Source organism: Chiloscyllium punctatum, chromosome 38, assembly GCF_047496795.1.
Source record: "Chiloscyllium punctatum isolate Juve2018m chromosome 38, sChiPun1.3, whole genome shotgun sequence".
NCBI lineage: Eukaryota > Metazoa > Chordata > Chondrichthyes > Orectolobiformes > Hemiscylliidae > Chiloscyllium > Chiloscyllium punctatum.
Window position 1 is genome coordinate 21,070,142 of NC_092776.1, and position 23,143 is coordinate 21,093,284.

Here is a 23,143-nt window from a genome sequence, read left to right on the forward strand (position 1 = left end):
CATCTGGTCCAGATTCTGTAGTAATCTAAGGTAACCCTTTTCGTTGTCCACTACACCTCCAATTTTGTGTCATCTGCAAACTTACTAACTGTACCTCTTATGCTCGCCACCAAATCATTTATGTAAATGACAAAAAGTAGAGGGCCCAGCACCAATCCTTGAGGCACTCCACTAGTCACAGGCCTCCAGTCTGAAAAACAACCCTCCACCACAACCCTCTGTCTTCTATCTTTGAGCCAGTTCTGTATCCAAATGGCTAGTTCTCCCTTTATTCCATGAGATCTTACCTTGCTAATCAGTCTCCCATGGGGAACCTTGTCGAACGCCTTTCTGAAGTCCATATAGGTCACATCTACTGCTCTGCCCTTATCAATCTTCTTTGTTACTTCTTCAAAAAACTCAATCAAATTTGTGAGACAGGATTTAATTATTGCTATAAGTGTTGGACTGTATTGAAACTTAAGTGACATTTAACCAAGTTCTTTAGTGATTTCTTGAGGAGACAGCTGGCAACTCCCATTGGCAAATCATCAAATGATTTCCATGATAAAGATGAGTGAATTCCATTGAATTGATATCATATGCCTTCAAGGGATTTTAGGAACTTAAGAAATAGGAACATGAGGCCATTTAGCTCCTCAAGTCTGCTTTGTCATTCAACTAGATGGCAAACCTTCAACCTTAATGTCATTTTCCATATCCGCTGAGATCTCTAATATCTGGAAATCTGTCAGTCTCTGTCTTGAATATGACTGAGTTTCCACTGCCCTCTGAGGTGCAGTATGCCAAAAGATTCTCCTCACCTCAGTTACCAAAAGTTGTGAATTTAATGCATTTTTGGATCAAAATGCGGACAGTAGAAAGATTAACTCATCATTTTGAGGATTGCTTTAAAAGTTCTGACTAAAAACTTTCTTAATCAGCACCTGAAAATTGGATTGGAATTCTTTTTCTGTGACTTAAAAGTATGGTGATAAACAGTCTAATATTGGCATTGTCTAAACCTGTCATGGGAAATTACACCAATTAATATAAAAATAAGGCAAAGACCTGTGGATGCTGGAGATCTAAAACACAAACAGAAATTGCTGATGAAACTTAGCAGGTCTGGCAGAGTGCTAATATAGAGTCACTGAACTCGAACCATTAATGCTGCCTTTTTCCCACTGCCAGATGCTCCTGAGTGCCAGAAATTTATGTCTTTGTTTTTGCCAGCTAATACTTGAAATGAGCTTAACTATATCTGTGATAAATAATTAAAGCAATCCAAGCTTCTTTCCTATCCAATATAACTGCAGAAGAAAAGGACAGCCTGACTATTTGCTTCCAACTCCGGAAATAGTCTGGCTTTCTACATCTGCCTCAGGAGAAACAGCCCCGAATGTCTGGGTTTTCAGCGTGGTGAACGTTGGATTGGTTCAGCGATCAGGCATGCTGACCCCTTGGCACAGTGCAGAGGTAGCCACAAGGACTGCTGAGTGACAATGCAGGTTGTATAAAAGGCCCACTCTGTGCATGGAACTTATTTCCAACTGTAGTAAGAAATGTTAAGTTCTCCACTCCTCCCCGCTTCCCCCCCACCTCCTTGCAATCTTCATTTACTCCTTCCCCTACCATCACCTTCCCCCTCCCCTCACCATGATCCTTCATAACCTTCATTCTAATCCGGATCCCTGATGCATTCCCACCCACCCTTCTGGTCCCTACACTAACTTAGTGCAAACACACGTTGACCCCAGGACTCTACACTCATCGCCAGGCCCCTAATGATCCCATGTTGACTACTGTCAACCTATGCTCCCACTCCTTTACTCTTTCACCTTATACATTCCATGCAATCTCTCCCAGTATTCAATGTGGACAGTTCTAAGTAAATATACTGAGATGAAATAAAATTTTAAAGTATCCATTACAAACTTCACTATATATAAAGAAACTCATTGATAAAAAGAAATTAAGTCTCTTCTAACACCTAACACAATATAAAAACACAAATATTCATAGCTCCACATACACGACAACTAATCCTTTAACAACTTTCAGACCTTTCAAAGAAAGTGAAATTGGAAGAGGAGTCATATTGGATTCAAAATGTTAACTCTGTTTCTCTGTCTAAATAATACCATTGTATTATTTGAAAGTGCTGGAGAAACTTTGCAGGGATGGCAACATGATACCCCTCAGGCCTACATCCACAAGCAACCGTTGAAACTGGAAATGTTTGTTTTCAGAGTTTCTCAAAATTTAAAGAATGAGAGACATGAAAAACTTGAGACCTTATCCACCCTTTGTGCACATCTATTCTGAAAAATAGTATGTCACAAATAGAAACAGACCACTTTGCTTCAGTGAAAATAGGGTCAATTTGAACTTGGCAGAGCTTTGACGTTCCTTCTTGATTTGGTTTCCCTCATGTGAGTTTCACATCCTGCCCTCTTTCCCCACTCCAGCAAAGATGGAATCTATCAGAGATGAGAGTGGGACTTCTGAATCTGGAGTCCTGGTGGTATTTCATGTTTCACTAGCTATTGTTGAAGTACGCAAATCTCTATGTGAGTGTCTGTATCTATATTCACTCAAATATGTGCAGTATATGAGGGTGGAAGTGCACCTGCAGGTTTACATGTATGCATTGGTGTGTGTACATGGGGTTGGTGTATATGTATGTATGGGTTTTTGTGGGTATGTTCAGGTTTGAGTGTGTGTGTGTCTGGGTGGCAGTGCATGTGCACACTTTCAATCAGTATCTGGGCTTACAGATCTAGAATGCTCAGTTGAGTGAGGTATTGAAGTGCAGTCAATGCTAATGGAATTATACAGGATTATCAGTTGAGGAAAATGGAAAAAAAATCTTTGTAAGTTTTTCAGTTCCTAGATTTATTTATAAATGGTCATAATTCCAATAAAATGTGGTAAAATCAGTGTCATTAAAAATATTAAACAACAGTCATTTGAAGACAATTTAAAACTGCTGCACTGGCAGCAGACAATCTCACCAGTAGACTGCAAATTCTGATTTTCCACTGCACCATAATTTTGCTACTTGTGATTGGAATATCAGAATTTGCAGTCTGTTGCTGAGATTGTCTGCTGTCAGTGCAGAGGTTTAAAATTGTCTTCAAATGACTGTTGTTTAATATTGTAATGACACTGATTTTACCACATCTTATTGGAATTATGACCATTTATAAATACTTGAATGTCTGAAATACACCCCTGGCTACAGTGGCTGGAAGAGTTCATAAATCAGCCCGTAACCCATTGATGGGGCCATAGTCATTTTAGCTGTCATACTGTGGATGTTCAAATTGTATTTGTTAATGTTCATGTGAATTGTAAATGAAATACTTTTTTTTAAAAGAAACAAAGCACTGTGAGGCTGGATATTAGAATTAAAAGAGAAAGTTATGGAAACACAAGGGAAGGTCAGGCAGCATCTGTGGAGTGAGTAAAAGATAATCTTTCAAGTAAATGATCTTTGGCATAATTCAGTGCTATCTGACCTGCTGAGCGTAGTCAGCATTTTCTGTTCTTAAGTGTTTAATTTTCAAAGGTTTAATTGAGTCTGAAAGTTTGAAACAATGTGACTGGGACATCACTACTAAGCTGGTGTGGTTTTTCATTTTAAGAAATTATGCAGCTTCTTGGAAGGTGTGTAGAACCATTGCCTGGAATATAATCCTCTGAGCTGCATTGCTGGCACCTTTGCTAAGCCCTCATTTGCATATTCTCTGCAATGGCTTTGCTATTCTGTTTATTGAGAAACATGCTGGAAATTCTTTCCAGATGGAAGCTGTGAATCATACAGCAGAGGATGATTATCCTGGAAACCCTGGGAGGGGATCGGTTGAAAGGCTGCCCTGATCAGCCTATACAAGTGAAGCTCTGTTTCAAGATACTAATGGCATGTTTAATTGTTCTGGCTGTAGCATGAGCTTCGTTGCACACAATGTCATTAGCATATGTGTGACATTGCACTATTTTTTTAAAAGGGAAACACACACGTATCAAGTGATGGCACTCAAACCAGCTCAACATGTATTTTAATCTTTCATTCCTCAAATATACCTATTACCATTCATGTTGGACACCTACAAAACACATTTATTTATTTTTATACAAACTTATGCACATTGGCACCTAGAGTTGTTATGACACTGCCCTTTAGTGTTTTTGCACAATTTCAGATATCCGATGTCAAATTTATCACTCCTAATTAATTAAAATAAAGTATGTTGGCTGGCAGTAGGATTTCACTAGCACCGATTTATGATATTGCTAACTCTAGACATAGTTCTTTTTCATATTTTATAAACAAACTGTTCAGAGGCATTGTACACCTTTTGGAGCAAGTGGGATTTGAACCTGAACTCAGAGGTAGGAACACAATCACTGTGCCACAAGAGACATTTGTGATGGCTCTTTATGTTAATCAGATATATCTGCAATTGGTCAGACCTGCTGTAGCACAAGTTTCAAAAAAAGAGCAACCAGTCTGTTAAACATGTGCCTTTCCTACCAAGTCTTTGCCATTGATGAATTAAAATGGCATTTTACAATCGGTAACACCTTATTTACAACAAGTGGATAAATAAACAGCTAGCTTTGCCTTCCCAATGATTTTTCCGGGAGGTTAAACAATGAGTAAGAACAGGCCTATAAAAGTATGTTAGTGTTGCTATGGTGAACATTGTGTGCACTTTGAAGTATATATTGCATTGGACTTGTATTTTATATGGAATGTTATCTTATTATTAATTATTGCAAAAATCTATCTGTTTACAAATCTGGCAAGCTACTTATGAAACATATTCTAAGCCTGATTTCCTTGTAAGTATTTAGTAGCTTTTCAGCCATTAAAACAGTATGAATATAATTTTCTCTTTGGAACATTCCAAAACAGTCAACCATGTTTTGAATTAAACCTAGGTTACGTGCAAGTGGCATGCAAAGTCTTTGATTCAATTTATGCCATTGTATTGTCTATTTAACAACTAATGAGTAACAGATTTTTCAGAAAACATTGTTCCTAAAAATCCAAGTGTTTCAATATATACTCCATTTTACATTGAAGTAGCTGAAAAATTGCGAGGAACCAGAAATTGTACAGCATGGCTTGACATAAAGGCTTGAGTGAGCCATTGAAAGTACTTCCAGGGCAGAAGATTCAGTATCCTTCCATAGAATCCAGGTTGGATACTTAGCTACACCAGCAGTTCAGCCAAGGATGTGTGACCTAGGTATTTGAAAACTTAGTGGCTAATTTGTTTTGACATTTTACAATAGGTCTAGTGCCCAAGGCACCTCAACCTGAAAAGTCCACCAAAGGCTGACGCAAACCTGAGTTAATTTCTGGCGTCATTGACCTTTCTGAATTTCAGATCCAATCTGTCTGTAGCTATTTCAAATTTTCCAATTTTCAGCAAAATGAAAGTGCTTTTTATTCACTTTAAATGACACAATTTTCCTGTCATTTTCAGAAATTGTAGGGAATCCCGAACTATTAAAAACTAAAACAGAAGTTGGTGGGAAAGCTCAGCAAGTGTGGCAGCATCTCTGAAGAGAAATCAGAGTGAACTTTTTGGGTCCAGTGACCCTTCCTCAGAATGGTTCTAAGGGTCACTGTTCTTGAAATGTTAACTCTGATTTCTGTCAACAGATGCTACCAGACCTACTGAGCTTTGCCAGCAACTTCTGTTTTTGTTTCTGATTTCCAATATCCACCATTCTTTTGGTTTTTAACCATGGAGTATTGCTCAGTTTCTATCAGCCTTCACTAAATTAACATAAGTGTGATTCTGTTATATTTTTAGTCTGGGCAAAGAAATACTTCTGTTCTGCTAAATGCTTTGTTATTTGCATTTGTCAAAGCATTCTGAGAATTTTTCATTCATTGCTTCACATTTTCCTTGACAAAGAACCTTCTCAGACTTTTAACATTAATTATATACAAGAAATTTATTTTGTTCAAAAACACTGCCAATGCATTTAATATTTACATTTAAAAAATCACAGATAAAACAATGATTCAAAACTCTACACTAATCAAATTCTTTAGAAAATATAACAAATGCAGGACTTTCTATGTTAATAGAAGAAAAGGTTTGTAATTTCCTTTGTAAGTCAGATATTACATTTGTAAAATTTTTTGCATGCACTCCTTTGATTTGAATAATACACTGTAAATATAATGCAACCTCAGCTGAGTTTGGGCAACCTCATTTACATGCTAGAGATTTATATTATTTTCTTAGAAGCAAATGAATTATGGGACAGCAGTGTGGATTTTTCACTAATGTACAAATATGGGTTGCATTTATTGCCAGCCCAAAACAGCAATCTCAAAATGACAATTTGTAGACCGATCAACAACCCTTAATTCTTTTGTAATCTTCTGTGAAAAGGCATCTAGAATCATCACAAGAAATAAAACCTTAATATGCAACAAAATTCCAAGAGAAAAGAATAAGAAAAGATTAAACAAGGGAAAACAATGCTTTCTGAGAGAGCTGGTGTTAGGCCTCTTCTGTAAAGTACTAGCTCCATTTTCTACTTCACAATGACAACAAATAATAAACCAATTAGTTTACTATTCAATGTTGCGATTTTTCTTTATTCCTTTAGCATGGGTATTTAAAATGGGACACCATGATTTTGAAACTGTTCCACCTAGTTCTGCATTCCCCTATGAGGGAAAATATTCTCTGTTGACCCTGTCAAGCTCCCTCACAATCTTATATCACGTCTTAATAAAACACCTCTTCTAAAAGACTGGTCTCTTCTCTTTTATGCTACTCACAAATCAGTTCTCATATTTCATTTTTGCTTTTCTTACAACCTTTCACAGTATTCAGTCCACGTTTGGTTTTCTGCACCTGACAGAGTCGTAGAGCTCCACGGTGGCCAAACAGACTCTTTGGTCCAACTTGTCCATGCCAACCAGATATCATCAATTAATCTAGTCCTATTCATCAGCTTTTGGTGCGTATTCTTTTAAACCCTTCCTATTCATATACTCCTCCAGATGCCTTTTAACTGGCTCTGGCAGCTCATTCCATACATGCACCAATCTCTGTGTGAAAAGGTTGCCCCTTCGGTTTAAATTAGATTAGATTTCTACGGTGTGGAAACAGGCCCTTTGGCCCAACCAGTCCACACCAACCCTCCAAAGAGTAACCCACCCAGACCCATTTGCCCCTGACTAATGCACCTAACACGATGGGCAATTTAACATGGCCAATTCACCTGACCTGCACATCTTTGGATTGTGGGAGGAAACTGGAGAACCCGGAGGAAACCCATGCAGACACAGGGAGAATGTGCAAACTCCACACAGATAGTCACCCGAGGCTGGAATCGGCCCTGGGACCCTGGTGTTGTGAGGCAGCAGTGCTAACCACTGTGCCACCCCTGTTAGTGGAAGTGGAAGGGGAAAGATTTAAAAAGAACTTAAGTCCTCTAGTTCTGGACTTTGCTACCCTGGGGAAAGGTCCTTGGCTATTCATCCTATCCATGCCGTTCATGATTTTATAAGCTTCTATAAGCTCACTCCTCAGCCTCTGATATTGGATGCATTGGTAATCGCTTTTTCACATTTTACTTAATTCTGCAAAGGTGGCATAAGTAACTCTACTACTTTAAAAATGGGGGAAGAGAAAAAAGAAAATATACACTAATATTGTAATAGGGAAAGAAAAGGTAGAGTCTATATAAAAAGCAAATATTTGATATTTAGAAAACTATTGCCTAATTGGACATAATTAACATAGATTTATGAAAGGAAATCATGTTTGACAAACTTCTTAAAGTTTTTTTGAAAGAATGTTATTAGCAGAGTCAATAGGGGGAAAACCAATGGATGCAAGGTATTTGGATTTTCAGAAGGCTTTTTATAGCATCCCATGCAGGAAGTTAGTGAACAAAATTATAGTGCATGGCTTTGGGGGTAATATGCCAGCATGGACTGAAGATTGGTTAACAGGCAGGAAGCAGATAGCGGGAAGAGATGGTTTTATTCTCGGGTTGTCAGACAGTCACCAGGGGGTGTCATGAAGATCATTGCTGGGGCTCCAGCTGTTTGCAATCTCTGTATCCATGATTTAGATGTGGAGTCCAGTTGTAATATTTCCCAGGTGGAAGATTGTGCAAAACCTGATGGGAATGTGAGTTGTGAGAAGAATGAAAAGTGTCTTCAAGAGGTTGCAGGCAGGAGTAAGTGAGTGAGTGGGCAAGAGCATGGCAGATGGAATATCATGGGAACAAGTGTAAAGTTATCTACTTTTGTAGAAGAAATGAAAATGTAAAATACTTTTTAAATGGTCAGAGATTTGCAAGTATTGACCTAGGTGTCCATATTCATAAGTCACTGAGAGCTGGCATGCAGGTGTAGCAAGCAATTCAGAAGACAAACCTTTTATTGCAGGAGGATTTGACTATAGGAGCAAAGAAATCTTGATTCAGTTGTATAGAACAGAGGCTAGACTACACCTGGAGTATTGGGCATAGTTCTAGCCCCCTTATCTAAGGAAGGATATGCTTGTCATAGAAAGAATGCAGCAGGGTTGACCAAACTGATTTCAGGGATGATGGGACTGTCCAATGAGGAGAGATTGAAGATTCTTGGCCTGTGCTCTCTGGGTTTGGAAGAAAGAAAGATAATATGACGGTAATTTACTGAATTCTGACACAGTAGATGCAGAAAGGAACTGCTGGGGCTAGAACCAGAGCACCCAGCCTCAGAATAAAAGGCAAGCCAGTTATGACTGAGTTAAAGTGTAACTTCTTCACTCAGAGAATGATGAGTCTTTGGAATGATCTATCTCAGAGGACTGTGGAAACCAGTCATTCAGTAAATTCAAGACAGAGATTGATAAGTTAGTTACTAATGACATCAAGGGGTACAGAAGGAGTATGGCATCAAAATAGATGATCAATCCTGAACTAGAATAGCATTGTAAGCTGAAGGAGCCAAATGAACTACTCCTGCTCCTAAGTTCCTGTGGCCTTATGATGATCACCACCAGCCTGCAGTTCTCCAGTGGAGTACGCTGGACTTGTCCTGTTTCAGATACCAGTGCTAGATTCTGCATTCCTTCTGCCCACTTCATAAAACTAAAAATAATCACAATGGATTTATCACTGAGATAATTTTTAATAGTACAGAGGGTTATGAAGGTTATGAGATGTTATCAGATGTTGTGTTGAAACAGAAACCATTTAAGAAAAGGTTGATAGTTGGGAGGACTACATAGGAAAAGGAGAATTGAATTGACATTACTTGTATGGTTGATATATGGCAATGTAAACTGCTTGGCTTAAATAGCTGTTTGTGTTATAATTTGCTTTTAATAATCTATGAATAATAATTCATGGATAATAAAGAAACAAATTTGTCAGTGCTTTTAGTTTGTTTTTTGTCAGACAGGAAATGAGGTATAAATGATCTCAAACAACACAGTGAATCTGTAACTGCAACCAATGTATCAAATAACTTTTATGAACATGGTAAAGGGAAGAAAGAATATACGAAAATAAGTTCAGTTTTGAAATTGTTTTAAGTTCAAGACATTTGTTTGCTTTTAACCTGTTAATTTACTGAAGCAGACTTATTCTCAAAATTTGGTGCTTATGCAAGGATATAGTTATTCTGCAACTGAAATCTCTTCCCAATATCTGTGGATTGCAACATGCAGTGAGCAAACTAGAGTTATCCTGTTTACTGTGCATCACTGTCAATCACACGAGGTGGGGGTGGGGCACCTGATTTTGCTTTGGTAGATAAACCTTGCTCTCATATTCGTGACTTTCTTTCTGGAGGTTCTTTTATTTGACAGCAGAGTGCAAGTTTCCAACTTCAAAATATTTCTGTAAAGTGACCCATTTTGTGAAAGCACTCTCTGTAACTCTCTAATGCAGTATAAATGTGGTATTCTTGCAAATTGTCCTAATGAATGCAAAACAGCTTCGATATATGCCTTTTGTTTTAGCAATACTCAAGATCTTTATTTTAAAAATTGACAATAAATGTCATTCAAATCCATTAACTTGAATACACTGGCTAATGAATGTATAAATTAGTTGTGAATGTTGCTTGAATAATATTTAAACAAAGCTGATAAGAATATTTTCTTTCAGGTAGTGATTCTGTGGAATTCTTACTATAAAGGACTGTCAAGCCTGGGTAATTACATGTATTAAAGGCTGAGATAGACTGATTCTCAATCAGTAAATGAATTAAGGAGAATAAGGAAAAGGCAGGAAAATGAAATTGAGGGTTATCAGATCAGCCATTATTTCATTGAATGGTGGTGAAGGCATGATGGGCTGAAGGGCCTACATCTGCCCATGCAAATTGTGGACTAATATTGAGATTTTCTGACTTTATACTTGAGGGAATAGACAGCCGTGGGAGCATGTGTTGATAATTTTGGTATGACTTTCTGTTCTCTCAAGGTGGCTGGAAGGGAAGTAATTGGGCCTTTCCTGCCACTTTAGCAATGAAATTTAATCCATGGCATCCTTCTCAACTCATTAAACTACCATTTAAGACAGTTAAGTGATCAATCAATGCATAGTCTATGGGATATCAGAGGCACAGATGGTGTGCAAGGGCACGGCCTCTGAAAGCCCACCCTTGTCCTTATCCTGCCTCCTGACCTCTCACCTCCTATGAGAGAAAAAAAGAAAAAGCTCACCTTTTCATTGTTAGATCCATTGAAGAGTAGTCCTCAACCAACTTACTTTAGGATCCAGAAACTACTTGCCCTGATTTTCCAGCAGCTTTTGGCAACCGGTTATCTTGCTAGTTGGTCTTGGAATTAATATGGGAAAATTCCACCAAAAGTCACAAATTATCATGATTTCCTGAGTGTTCCTATTAATAGCTGGAAAGTAGTCCTTGTGTGTGTTATGTCCAGGTGGAAAAAATACTCTCAAAGGAGTGTAAAGTCAAACAATGACACTTTGTGGTAGACACGTTAGAATGCATGCAAATTTCAGTTTTAGCCCACAGTCTAGCAATTCATTTATTTTGCTTGTGTTGATTTCATTGTTTTACTTTATTCAGTTCTCCTGGATAAAAATGAGGTCAAAAATTATTAATTTTATTTTAAAGTTTATTTGTTCCTGTGTACCACAGTACTTCCTTCAGAATAGGATGTAGTCAAGGTCAGTAAGGTAAACAATGAGGAAATGGTAGTTACTCATAATGCTATTGATATGGGAACAGCTCGTGATCTTTTGTTCAGTGAGACATTGGTTCAAGATAGAACCAAGCTCACCGAGATGCTCCCCCTCCCATTCTTAAGCAGCCAACTAACCATCTGAACAGTTTCAGACATAAAATTGGAGTGTCAAGGGCTGCTTGTTTCCAGTACAGGTAAGACCTTACCCCAAAATAAGTTAAATATTCAGGTGAATATTGGAGAGGACGAAATGGAAAAATAAACTTTTACTTACCTGGTAACTTATGATTTCATGATGTCCAAAATTTGTAAAAATAAGGTTTCGATATTTTTGGTGAGAAGCTGTTAAAATAATGAATGCATTTTAAGATGACTAGCTTGAAGATGGTACCAGTCTTAAAAAATATTGTTGTTGCATTTCTTCATCCTCATCCTCATCTTTGTATTTTCATGCTGCGTTTTGCTACTATCATTTCTCTATTTCTTGCTACTAAACATAGAGTCACAGAGATGTACAGCACAGAAACAGACCCTTCGGTCCAACTCATCTATGTCGACCAGATATCCTAACCTAATCTAGTTCCATTTGCCAGCGCTTGACCCATATCTCTCTAAACGCTTCCTATTCATACACCCATACAGATGCCTGTTTAATTCTGTAATTGTACAAGCTTCCACCACTTCCTTTAGCAGCCCATTCCATACACGTACCACCCTCTGTGTGAAAACATTGCCCCTTAGGTCCTTTTTTATATCTTTCCCCTCTTACCCTAAACCTGTGCCCCCTAGTTCTGGACTCCCCCATCCCAGGGAAAAGACCTTGTCTATTTATCCTATTCATGCCCCTCATGATTTTATAAATCTCTGAGGTGACCTTCAGCCTCCGATGCTCCAGGGAAAACAGCCCCAGTCTATTCAACCTCTCCCCACAACTCAAACCCTCCTACCCTGGCAATATCCTTGTAAATCTTTTCTGAACCCTTTCATGTTTCACAACATCTTTCCAATAGAAAGGAGACCAGAATTTCACACAATATTCCAAAAGTGGCCTAACCAATGTCCTGTACAACCGCAACATGACCTCCCAACTCCTATACTCAATGGTCTGACCAATACAGTAAAGCATAACAAATGCCTTCTTCACAACCTATCTACCTGCGATCCTACTTTCAAGGAAGTATGAACCTGCACCCCAAGATCTCTTTGTTCAGCAACACTCCCAGAACCTTACCATTAAGTGTATATGTCCTGATCTGATTTGCTTTTCCAAATTGCAGCACCTTGTATTTATCTAAATTAAACACCACCTGCCACTTCTCAACCCATTGGCCCATCTGATCAAGATTCCGTTGTACTCTGAGGTAACCTTTTTTGCTGTCCACTACACCTCCAATTTTGGTGTCATCTGCAAACTTACTAACTACCTCCTATGTTTACATCCAAATTATTTAAATAAATGATGAAAAGCACCAATCTTTGTGGCACACCACTGGTCACAGGCCTCCGGTCTGAAAAGCAACTCTGTACCACCATTCTGCCTTCTACCTTCGAGCTAATTCTGTATCCAAATGGCTAGTTCTCCCTGTATTTCATGGGATCTAACCTTGCTAACCAGTCTCCCATGAGGAACCTTGGGGAATGCCTTACTGAAGTCCATATAGATTACGTCTACCACTCTGCCCTCATCAATCTTCTTTGTTACTTCTTCAAAAAACTCAATCAAGTTTGTGAGACATGATTTCCCACGCACAAAACCAAGTTGACTATCCCTAATCAGCCCTTGCCTTTCCAAGTACATGTACATCCTTCCTTCAGGATGTATTTATTTTAAAGAATTAGACCCCTACCATAGAAAATTTAATGTGAAAATAATGCAAACTTAATCCACAAGGAGTAATACAATTCAGCCTCCTAATAAGAATATGTCTAATAGCATATAATAAAATTTTATTCCAACTCATCAATTCATTTAGGGGAAATTTAATCTTTAAACAATGGTAGTCAAATTTAGCGCACATAGATCTTATTTGCGGTAGTGTTATGTTCATTTTGGAAAAATATGTTTCTTTAACTTGTGTTATCTTAGATATTCTGCTAGAATTTTACCTCTTTTCCTTGAATGTGGACTAAATTATAAAGCTAAGAAACTACAGTTTGCAATATTAAGATCATAAATTACAACAAATGTATATGATATTCATTAGTCCAGTATTAAAACAAAGATTCTAATCTCATTCAAATGGGTGAAAGTATTGCATGGAAATTGTAGCAAAGGGATTTAATTTAAATTTTGTTTATTAATATTTGGAAGGCCTGATTATAAATATCAATATTCACATTCCATCCCTTCCATCATACTTAACCCCAATTTAAAATTTTAGTTGATGATAAAGCATCTTAAATTCAAAACAAACTTCCATGGAAAGCAAGGTTTCTTTCTTTCATTAAATGCTTTTAAATTCTGAACAAGCCCTTCTTTAGTAACTGAATTGTTGCAAGTTGACAATTTCTGATTCTTTCTGTATTATGCTCAGTTATTTTCTCTCTATCAACAACTAGCTAAAGAATACACACGACGTAATCGGCAGAGTCGCACCTTTTTGGTGGAAAATGTCATAGGAGAAATCTGGTCAGAATTGGAGCAAGGTAGTGTCTTCTTTTCTGGCATTCTTGGCTCTTTCTGATTTTCGTTATGCTGACAATGGTGCCATTTTCTGTTAACATTGTGTATGTTGTTTCTGTGGGACATTTACATACAAAACAGTGATGAAAGAGATCAAAAGAAAGGGTTGCTATTACTTCATTACATTGTGTGGCATGGCTGTGCTGCATTTGTTCTCTGTCTCAATGCATCTCTAATATTTATGTTCAGCTATGTCAATTTTATTAAGGGAAGCTCACATTTCAAGCAAAAGCCTTGCATAAATGAGTTTGAAATGCTTGCTATCCAGCATATTCTTCTTAATACCTGTACTATACTTTCATACACTTGCTGTTCAGTAGTTTAATACCGTAGTTTGTTTTGACAGTTGAAGATGTATCTTTTCCTGAATTTGTAGTGTGTTGAAGGTTATACAACAAATATATAAAGGAAAGTCAAAGACATAATTTAGATCATACTGCACTATAGTAAGTTTAATTGCATCAAAGTCGAACATGCATTGAACTGTAATGCTATGGAACTTGATTCTGTCTGTGTAGGTCTTTTAATGTATTTACATCAAATTCCTTTGTGTGCTCTTTCAGTAAGCTTGTAAAATATGCAATTTAAATAATACAGACAGGAATTTATCATGAAGTCATTAAATGATGTATGAAAGGTAGGTCAAAGGCAGTGCCTTATTCAAAGGTGACTCTTGAAGGTATATGATGATTTGTTAACAATTTTAGAGTGTAATGACAAGTGTATATTATCTTTCTGAGCAATGGTTGCTAAAGTGTCTTCATTGAAATACTGCTCGGTGTTAAGCTGCAGTTTGAACTTAGTACATGCATCAATACATGGCTATTATTGAAACATGCATTCTTGAAGTATTATTAATATCTACATGGGTAGTATAATTTGCAGTTTCAGGGAAGTTCTTCATGAATACATTTCAAAATGTGATTTATTTCATTAGGTGACCGTTATATTGTGGTTGACTGTGGAGGTGGTACTGTAGACCTCACAGTTCATGAAGTGAAAATGCCTGAAGGACACCTGAAAGAACTCTATAAAGCTTCAGGTAAAAGTGTTTTTACTCTACTGATTCTCATTTTGTAACAAGCCACATTTTGTATTGGAATGTTACAAGTGCCTGAAGAAATTTGATTAATTGCAATTTGACCCCTTTACATCTGGTCTGAATTTGACATTGCTCTTCTGATAATTTAATGGTTAAACTTGCCGTTTCATGAGTGACTAATATCTACAGGTGAGGAAGATATTAGATTAGACCCTGGAGGGAAGTTTCTTTAGAGTTCTCCCAATAAACTGCCATAGCATCGGTGGAAATCAAGGAAAGTTGAGAGTAGACTGGATACAGGTGTATAAGGTTAAAGGGGCATGGACAGGGTTAGTAATAAGGGGGTATAATCTTAAAGTGAAAGGCAAGAGGTTTAGGGAGAATTGAGGAAAAGCCTTTTCACCCAGAGGATGTTGGGGTCTGGATTGTACTGCCTAGAAAAACTCACAGCCTTTAAAACGTACATGGATGAGCACTTCGAAGTGTCATACCATTCAAGGTTATGGGCTTAATGCAGGAAAGCAGGTCTGGTTTATTGGTAGTGGAGGCAGTAGTGCATTTTATTGGCAGTATAAATGGGCTGAAGGGTCATTTCTGTACTGTACGATTCTGTGATTTCTCCAGGGTCCCTGTGAATATTTGGGCTTAGTTATGGCAGTGAATCAGAATGGCCTCTTGAACTAAAAAATGAGAAAGATTTCCTCATCAAATAAATTGGAGTGGTCTTAATTAGTGAATGGTGGATCCTCTCTCCCTCAAAGAAAGGATCCTGTGTCCTTCAGAACTGTCAGTCAATCTGATTGGCTGACAGTTGAGTTGTCCCAGCAGTGCGAGAAGGAAATAGAGGTTACTGCTTGGACTATAAGCGTCTCCACAGGAAAAGATAACATGAATATCAATATAAGTGTTTTGGTCGGGGAGGGTTTAGGGAGCCTAGAGAGAGGAGGTATGAAACATGGTGTTCATGTTCACAACAAAGAGGTGAAGACACAAGAGGTGTAGTATCTTGGCGGTAGGGTGGAGGGATTCTTAAGATGAGGCCAAGATAACGGCCACCCAAAAGATGTATGCTTCCTTCCAGCCTTTTTAGCCTAAGGTCATGAAATAGTTGGCTGATCTCCTTAACGCCATCTCCTCAAACCCACTGTATTAGAACAACAGGATTGGAATGACTCCTTTAAGAAGAGTTATTAATTGGCTTGCTAAAGGTCTAAATAAACTCAAAGGACTAATTGGCTGACTCCTATTATATACAAGTAGCAACTCTGGAATGTGAAGGCAGGTGATGGGCTAGCTTGCTGGTCGACCATCTTACCTGCAAATATCCTGATGAATGAGCCATAAAACTCCCCCCAAGGAGGTGGTGCAAATGCTGTTTTGACTCAATAGAAGTATGTTTCGCTTGTGTTTTATTCTATTAATTTTTATCTAGTGATTTCCTAATGAGCTGTGCGATTACAATAATAGAACTCACTCCATGTTTACACAAGAACGCAGGAGCAGGAATTTGGCCAGATCTGCTTTTCAATAGGATTGTGGCCTCAGATTCACAAAACAAAATACAATAGATGCTGGAAGTTAGAAATAAAAATAGAACATGCTGGAAGACTCAGCAGGTTCGGCAGCATCTGTGAAGAGAAGGACAGAGTTAATGTTTCAAGACTGATACAAAAGTACTGAAGAAGAGTCATTATTGGATTTGAAAAGTTAATCAGTTTATCACTCCATAGATGTTGCTGGACCAACTGAGTTTCTTCAGCAGTTTTTATTTTTATTTCACTGTATTCATCTTGCATAATCCTTAACTCCTTTGTCAATTGTCATCCATCTAACTCAACATTGAATGCTGAGTCCAACTTGCACTTTCTTTGGGTAAGAGAATTCTGCAGACCAGCGACCTTCTGAGAAAAAGAAAATCTCTTTATCTCAATCCTAAATGGTTTAGCCGTAATTTTTAAATTGTGTCCCTTTGTTTTAGATTCCTTAACAAGGGAAGACTTTCTTTTGGTATTTAGATCTTATATCTTTCAATGAGATCATTTCTCATTCTTCTAAACTCCAATGCATTTAGGTGCAACCTGCCAAACTTTGGTAAGTTAATACACCTTCAGCCCAAGTACTTGTTGCAAGAACGTTCTCTAAACCTTCTTCTAATTCAATTATATCTTTTGACTAAGGAGACCAAAACTGTACACAGGTTTCCATACGCAGATTGAATAAGAGTCTATACAATTGAAGATTAGCTTCTTATGTGATGTAATGGATGGCTCCCAGTGCTGGAATCAGGGCTGCAGCATTTTTTGCCAATGGATCTTATTTAGGTCTTATTGAGGGCTATTTTTTGATCTTCGGCTCTTACTTTGGTTTCATGGGCTCCTTTTTCATTCTCACTAACTAATTTGTTAGTTGGCGCAGTCACGTTGTAGCTATGACATATGTGTATATAGATTCACACAGTAGAATTGAAAGCCTTCATTAATATCCTCAAGATTTGCCAACCCTTCATTAAGATTAAAGCCACAAACACAAGGGATGTATTAATTTCTTAGACAGCACAGTGTTTAATTGGTACAGTGGAACAGACATTAGTCAGTAAAAATATTTTCAAAGTAACCACTTTCAATATTTCTTTAAATTTCCTTCTCCCTCTGTAAACTCTGTACTTCTTCATTTCTGGGTTGCTGAGCATCCCAATTTTAATCACTCGAGTTTGACAGTTATGTCTTCAGCCACCAAGGCCTTACATTTCGAATTCCTTACTTAAATCTCTCCTCCTCTCCAGCTCTCTCTTCTCCTTTAAGCTACTCTTTAAAATCTAACTCACTGGGGCATGTTTGGTCAGCTGTCCTAATAATTACTTATGAAATGCAGTGTCACATTCTCTTTGGTAATATTGCTGTGGAACACTGCTATGTCAGTGGAGTTAAATAATGCTAGTTGTTGTTGTTTAACTCAGTTACCTCTTCTTTCAATTCCAGGTGGACCCTATGGCTCTATCGGAGTGGACTATGAATTTGAAAAACTTCTTTGTAAAATTTTCGGGGAGGATTTCATTGAACAATTTAAAATAAAACGTCCAGCGGCTTGGGTAGATTTAATGATCGCATTTGAGTCACGTAAAAGGGCTGCTGCTCCTGGTAGAATCAATCCACTCAACATCAATTTGCCTTTCTCGTTCATCGATTACTATAAAAAATTCAGAGGTCACAGTGTGGAGCATGCCCTTAGAAAAAGCAGGTACATGAACAGATCGCAATATGGTTTTATATTTTAATTTGTACACCACAGGTTCACTGATAAATGTAAGCATTTGAGCCTTCCTGAGACTCCCTCATCAAGGGGATGAGACAGAGAGATAAGATGATAAATACTAATGGAAATATGATGGTTATCGCAAAACTAACGATACTGTACGTACTGCATTCTGAAATTAGTTTCCTGCTCTCTAGTTTAACTTGCCCTTTTGGGTTTATTGGGCATATGGTATATAGGGGTTGAGGAGATCACGAGTTGTTTTTCTTTTCAGTCATGGAATGTAGGTGTCACTAGCTGGGCCTCTCCATTATGCTGGATCTTTTTGAGCTGCTGATCATGTCGGCACAAATCCAGTTATTTGGACAAAAGTGCAAATCAGTTCACTTTTTTTCCCCATCTCCTCCTTCTCTAACACTTTCAGTTGAGATATTTGGCAAAAAAGAATTTTTATAAGTTGCAATTGTGTATCTTAAATTTTCAGACTACTTTACAGGGCAACTGCAAGTAAACCAGATCAAACCTAACCATTCTTTATGATTTCCACCTTCAATACATGTAGCCATGTACAGTGGAAGTATGTTATAATTCAAGTGTTGGGGCCCAAAACTTGCTACCATTATAGATGGACCATACTAACAAGAAAATTATTATTTTTCCCTTTTTCGTTTAATGAACAGTGTGAATATAAGGGTTTATCTCTTTTGGGAGTCGTATGATCCCCACTTCATGCTTCATACTACATAGTATATCAAACTATTTTGCAATGAACTTTTGGCATTGCTCTGAGGATTTCAAGGTGAAAGTTCAAATCCAGATTTCCTGGCAGGCCAAACAACTAATACCTAAAATTCTGACAGTAATGGTTCACACCCTCTTATGAGTGAGAGACACAAATGTAGCAATGAAGATTTGGCAAAAGTCTATTTTTCTGACAAAGTGTTATCAGGCTGTGATTTCCACCTGCCTTCTGATCCTGCTGTAGTCTTTATTTATTTTCCTTCTGAGAGTTAGTTTTCCTATTAGCAATTACTAACATGCTCAATAGTGGCTGAGTTCAGAGATTTTGATCCTTAGGTTTTGCTTTGGTTCAATAGTCGTCCTATTTTTTCTGCAGTGTGAATTTTGTAAAGTGGTCATCCCAAGGAATGCTAAGAATGAATCCTGATGCTATGAATGCTCTATTTAAACCCACTGTTGACAATATCATCCAACATCTACGTAAGTACAATGTTGGGAGAAAAAGTAGAATTATTAGATGTAATTTAAATCAACATGGTTACTTTTCTGAAAAATTAATGTATAAATATTTATAGAATTTAACAAAGTAACTTAAGTCCTGTAATCTACTTTAGTAACATGGAAATGCATCACAAATACCAGAACCTATGTTAACAAGTTGAGTAAAAAAAAGAACTGGAGATGCTGGACATCTGAAACAAAAACAGAAATTGCTGGAGAAACTCAGCAGGTCTGTTAGCATCTATTGAGAGAAACCAGAGTTAATGTTTTGAGTCCAGTGACCCTACTTCTAACAAGACCCTCTGTTTTCTGTACATTTAGAAATACCTCATTGTGAAACTGTGTTTCAAGCTCCTTCATCACATTTCTTTTATTGAGATCAATAATCAGAATGACTGTTATTAATGAAATATTCCTCGTTGGTTTTGTACTATTTCTGATGGTTTTGGATCTATAGAGACCAAAGAGTAAAGCTGAATGGATTCCAGTGTGAGGAGTTTGAACGGGAAAATGTACGGTGTAGTAGGGTCTTTCCATTAGTAAAGCATAATACTGTGAATGCAAGAAAACTGAAATAGAGACATTTTTAATATATGTAAATATTGAAAAGAAAGGCCAAAGTTTGAAGTGGGAGAGTCCCTCTAATACAGTTCACCGAAAATATTACTTTGTTTTTGTCTTCCAAGTGTGGATAATTTCAGTATAGCCTGTTTGTATAAAGGAACAATATGTGCTTTTTGTTCCAGATTCCAAAATATGGTATTAAGCTGTTTTCCAGACTTCTGAAAACTAACTTTTTAACCCAATGCTAATGGCTTGATTTTTTTCCTAACACAATTTGTGTGAACAACAAAAAAACAACTGTTCATGTAGTGTGACAAATCTGTGATAGACTAGTCCCCACATCCTGTCCCTGCGATGTCAGTGGCAGTTTCCTCATATAATGCTACACACAGGTGACATGATTTTAGTAAACTGTAACAAAATCGAATGTCATTTAACAACTGAATGTAACATGGGGAGCATGAGTTGTCATTCATGTCAGGCAAATTACTTTAGAGGGCTTAGTGTAAAAATATTAAATATCTTGCTCACAAACGTTCCCTCACGTCCTCGACAGTGAAGGATCATGCATTGTCTAGTCCCATGGTTCTGTAGCCTCACATGCATGAATGTTTAAATGAAAGAATTGCTTCCTCAATGAGCAATCTTTGACCTAATTGATCTCCAAACAATGACATTAACAAAGGCCAGACAGGCCCTCATTGAAAATATAGATAAAGCTAGATAATCATACATATTACGTTCCTCACAACCTTCCCAAACCCACCTTCCCCAACTATCCCCATCTCAGAGATAAAGCAAATTTACAGATGCAGCTAGTTTATAGCAATTTATATATTATGCTTACACTTCAATCTAAAGTTAAACCAAAACGTAAAATATAAAGCTATTCATTTTGCAAAATTAACTTTATTGAAAGAAGAGCTAATGTTGAGAAGAACTCATTTGTGTTTATGAAGAGAATATTTCTGATGCACTGTATTTTCCTCCAGTTAATCTTTTCCAGAAACCCGAAGTTTCAGGTTTGAAGTTTTTGTTTTTAGTGGGTGGATTCGCTGAGTCACCTTTACTTCAGCAGGCCATTCAATCAAATCTCGCTGACAAATGCCGTGTCATAATTCCTCATGATGTTGGACTTACCATTCTAAAAGGAGCAGTGCTATTTGGACTGGACCCCACTATCATTAAAGTACGCCGTTCGCCACTGACCTATGGAGTTGGGGTATTGAATCGATTTGTGGATGGGAAGCATCCGACTGAAAAGCTGCTGGTTAAAGATGGCACTCGTTGGTGTACTGACGTGTTTGATAAGTTCATCACAACTGACCAGTCTGTGGCTCTTGGAGAGACTGTCAAACGCAGTTACACTCCCGCAAAGCCATCACAAATGATTATTGTGATCAATATATACTGTTCTGAAAATGATAATGTTAACTTCATCACTGATACCAGTGTAAAGAAGTGTGGCACTCTTCGTCTTGATCTAACAGGAACTGATAGTCCATCACTGCCAGCACGAAGAGAGATTCAAACAGTAATGCAGTTTGGAGATACTGAGATAAAAGCAATGGCTATTGATATTGCTACTTCCAAATGTGTCAAAGCTGGCATTGATTTCCTCAATTACTAAGATGTCACCAGTCATCCAAAAACCCTCGTGCCCTAGTTCAGAATTATTGATTATGTCTAAAACTGGAAGTCAATTTATATTTCAGATTGGGAATTTACTGTAAGTAAAAAGAGTCTAACAATACCAATCACTTCCGCGCACTACGAGAATGCCAAGAAATATTACCTTAACTGCCACATGTATGCACATATATGATTAAATATGTAAAGTCTGAATTTGCTCTCGTTTCAGGGAAAAAAAGAGCAACAGCATCAAGCTGCTTGGAGAATGCCACTATTTATTCACAGCCTGCTTGCTAATATTTAATTCCTTAATGTTTATCATGCTGAAATGGAGCACTGATGTGGTCATGCAGTAATTCAATCTTCTATTTACTTTGTTGACAATTAAAATAGACAAAGATTGGAATGTTCAGAACTTTTCTCTAAATAATTAAACCAGTAGTTATTTTTATTATTGTATATACAATATTTAAAGTATTGTACATTCATTTAAAATATTAAAGATATAAATGTGAAATATTTGATTATGTTAAATTTATTGTAATAACACTGAGCTGGAAAGCAGTCGGTGCCTAATGACAGATGTTAGATCTTGAACTGCAGACCTATGCTTCATGTATAACCACATGTGTCTTTCAACATTAAAAGCTGTTCCATTTACTCTGAATGTTTTATTCTTTGAATAATATTCTTTCTGACATTGGTTTGATCTGCCGAGTGCCTTTCTTTCTCATCTTGGAAAGAAATGATCACGTAATGTTTGTACAAGTTGCTGAATTTCATGAAGACTGCCAAATATCACTGCGTCAATGGTACCTTCAATTCTTGGCAGTTCTAGTGTAAACACAATGAAAGGGATACACTGTTGACATGTCTGTCGATTTTATTCCCCCATCAAATAGCATTTGCTCTTGTGGGTAGTAATTGCCTTCCAGAACCTCAATTAAATGTCCATTCTTCAAATGTGAAATAAAAAAAATCAGTGTTAATTTCAACCTTTCAGCAGCAGCATCAAGGGATAGTAGTCATTTCCTTCAATGGTTAATGTTTCTGATTAATTAGTAATAAATTGCATGATCCCTGTTCAGTTGTTGCCACATAACTATCTTTAATAATTTATTAGGCTTTAATGTAGTGAGCCTTCTTTCTAAGAAGTTCAACAGCACCATCATGTGGAAAGTCTACTGTTCAACAGCTGAATTGTTTTTAGATTAGATTCCCTACAGTGTGGAAACAGGCCGTTCGGTTGTGAAGAATAGAAAGCATTTGCCATTTTAAAGAATTCAAAAGGATTAATTTTGTAGTGTATATTACAGAAAGTTGTGTCATCTATTGAGCTCATATTGTCTAGTAAGATCAAACATTTGTGGTTAGTGTATGTTCAAAGGTCTTAAATATTCAACGCTTAGTAAGTATAGAGGAAAGAAGAGGGCTGTTGCAGTTTTTCCATAATATGTTCCGGGAGTTGATTCTTATCTCCTTTAGCACCTTTTTGTATTTGCTTTTTGATCTTACATTCCTTTGTATATCTGTGCCATGATAACC

General features: G+C 37.3%; 1 protein-coding gene across 6 annotated transcripts in view; it reads left to right on the plus strand.

The window, feature by feature from the left end:
* hspa12a (heat shock protein 12A) overlaps positions 1–22,265 on the plus strand; it is a 263,037-nt gene extending 240,772 nt beyond the window's left edge. For 5 of the 6 annotated variants that reach the window (XM_072557347.1, XM_072557349.1, XM_072557348.1 and 2 more), the window contains exons 8-12: positions 13,743–13,829; positions 14,804–14,908; positions 17,887–18,145; positions 19,278–19,381; positions 20,959–22,265. In XM_072557347.1, the coding sequence (XP_072413448.1) occupies positions 13,743–13,829; positions 14,804–14,908; positions 17,887–18,145; positions 19,278–19,381; positions 20,959–21,596 (1,193 nt within the window). In that variant the 3' untranslated portion in view covers positions 21,597–22,265. The remainder of the gene's footprint in view (positions 1–13,742; positions 13,830–14,803; positions 14,909–17,886; positions 18,146–19,277; positions 19,382–20,958) is intronic. The other variant, XM_072557345.1, reaches the window with a different exon arrangement.
* Positions 22,266–23,143: the final 878 nt, after the last annotated feature.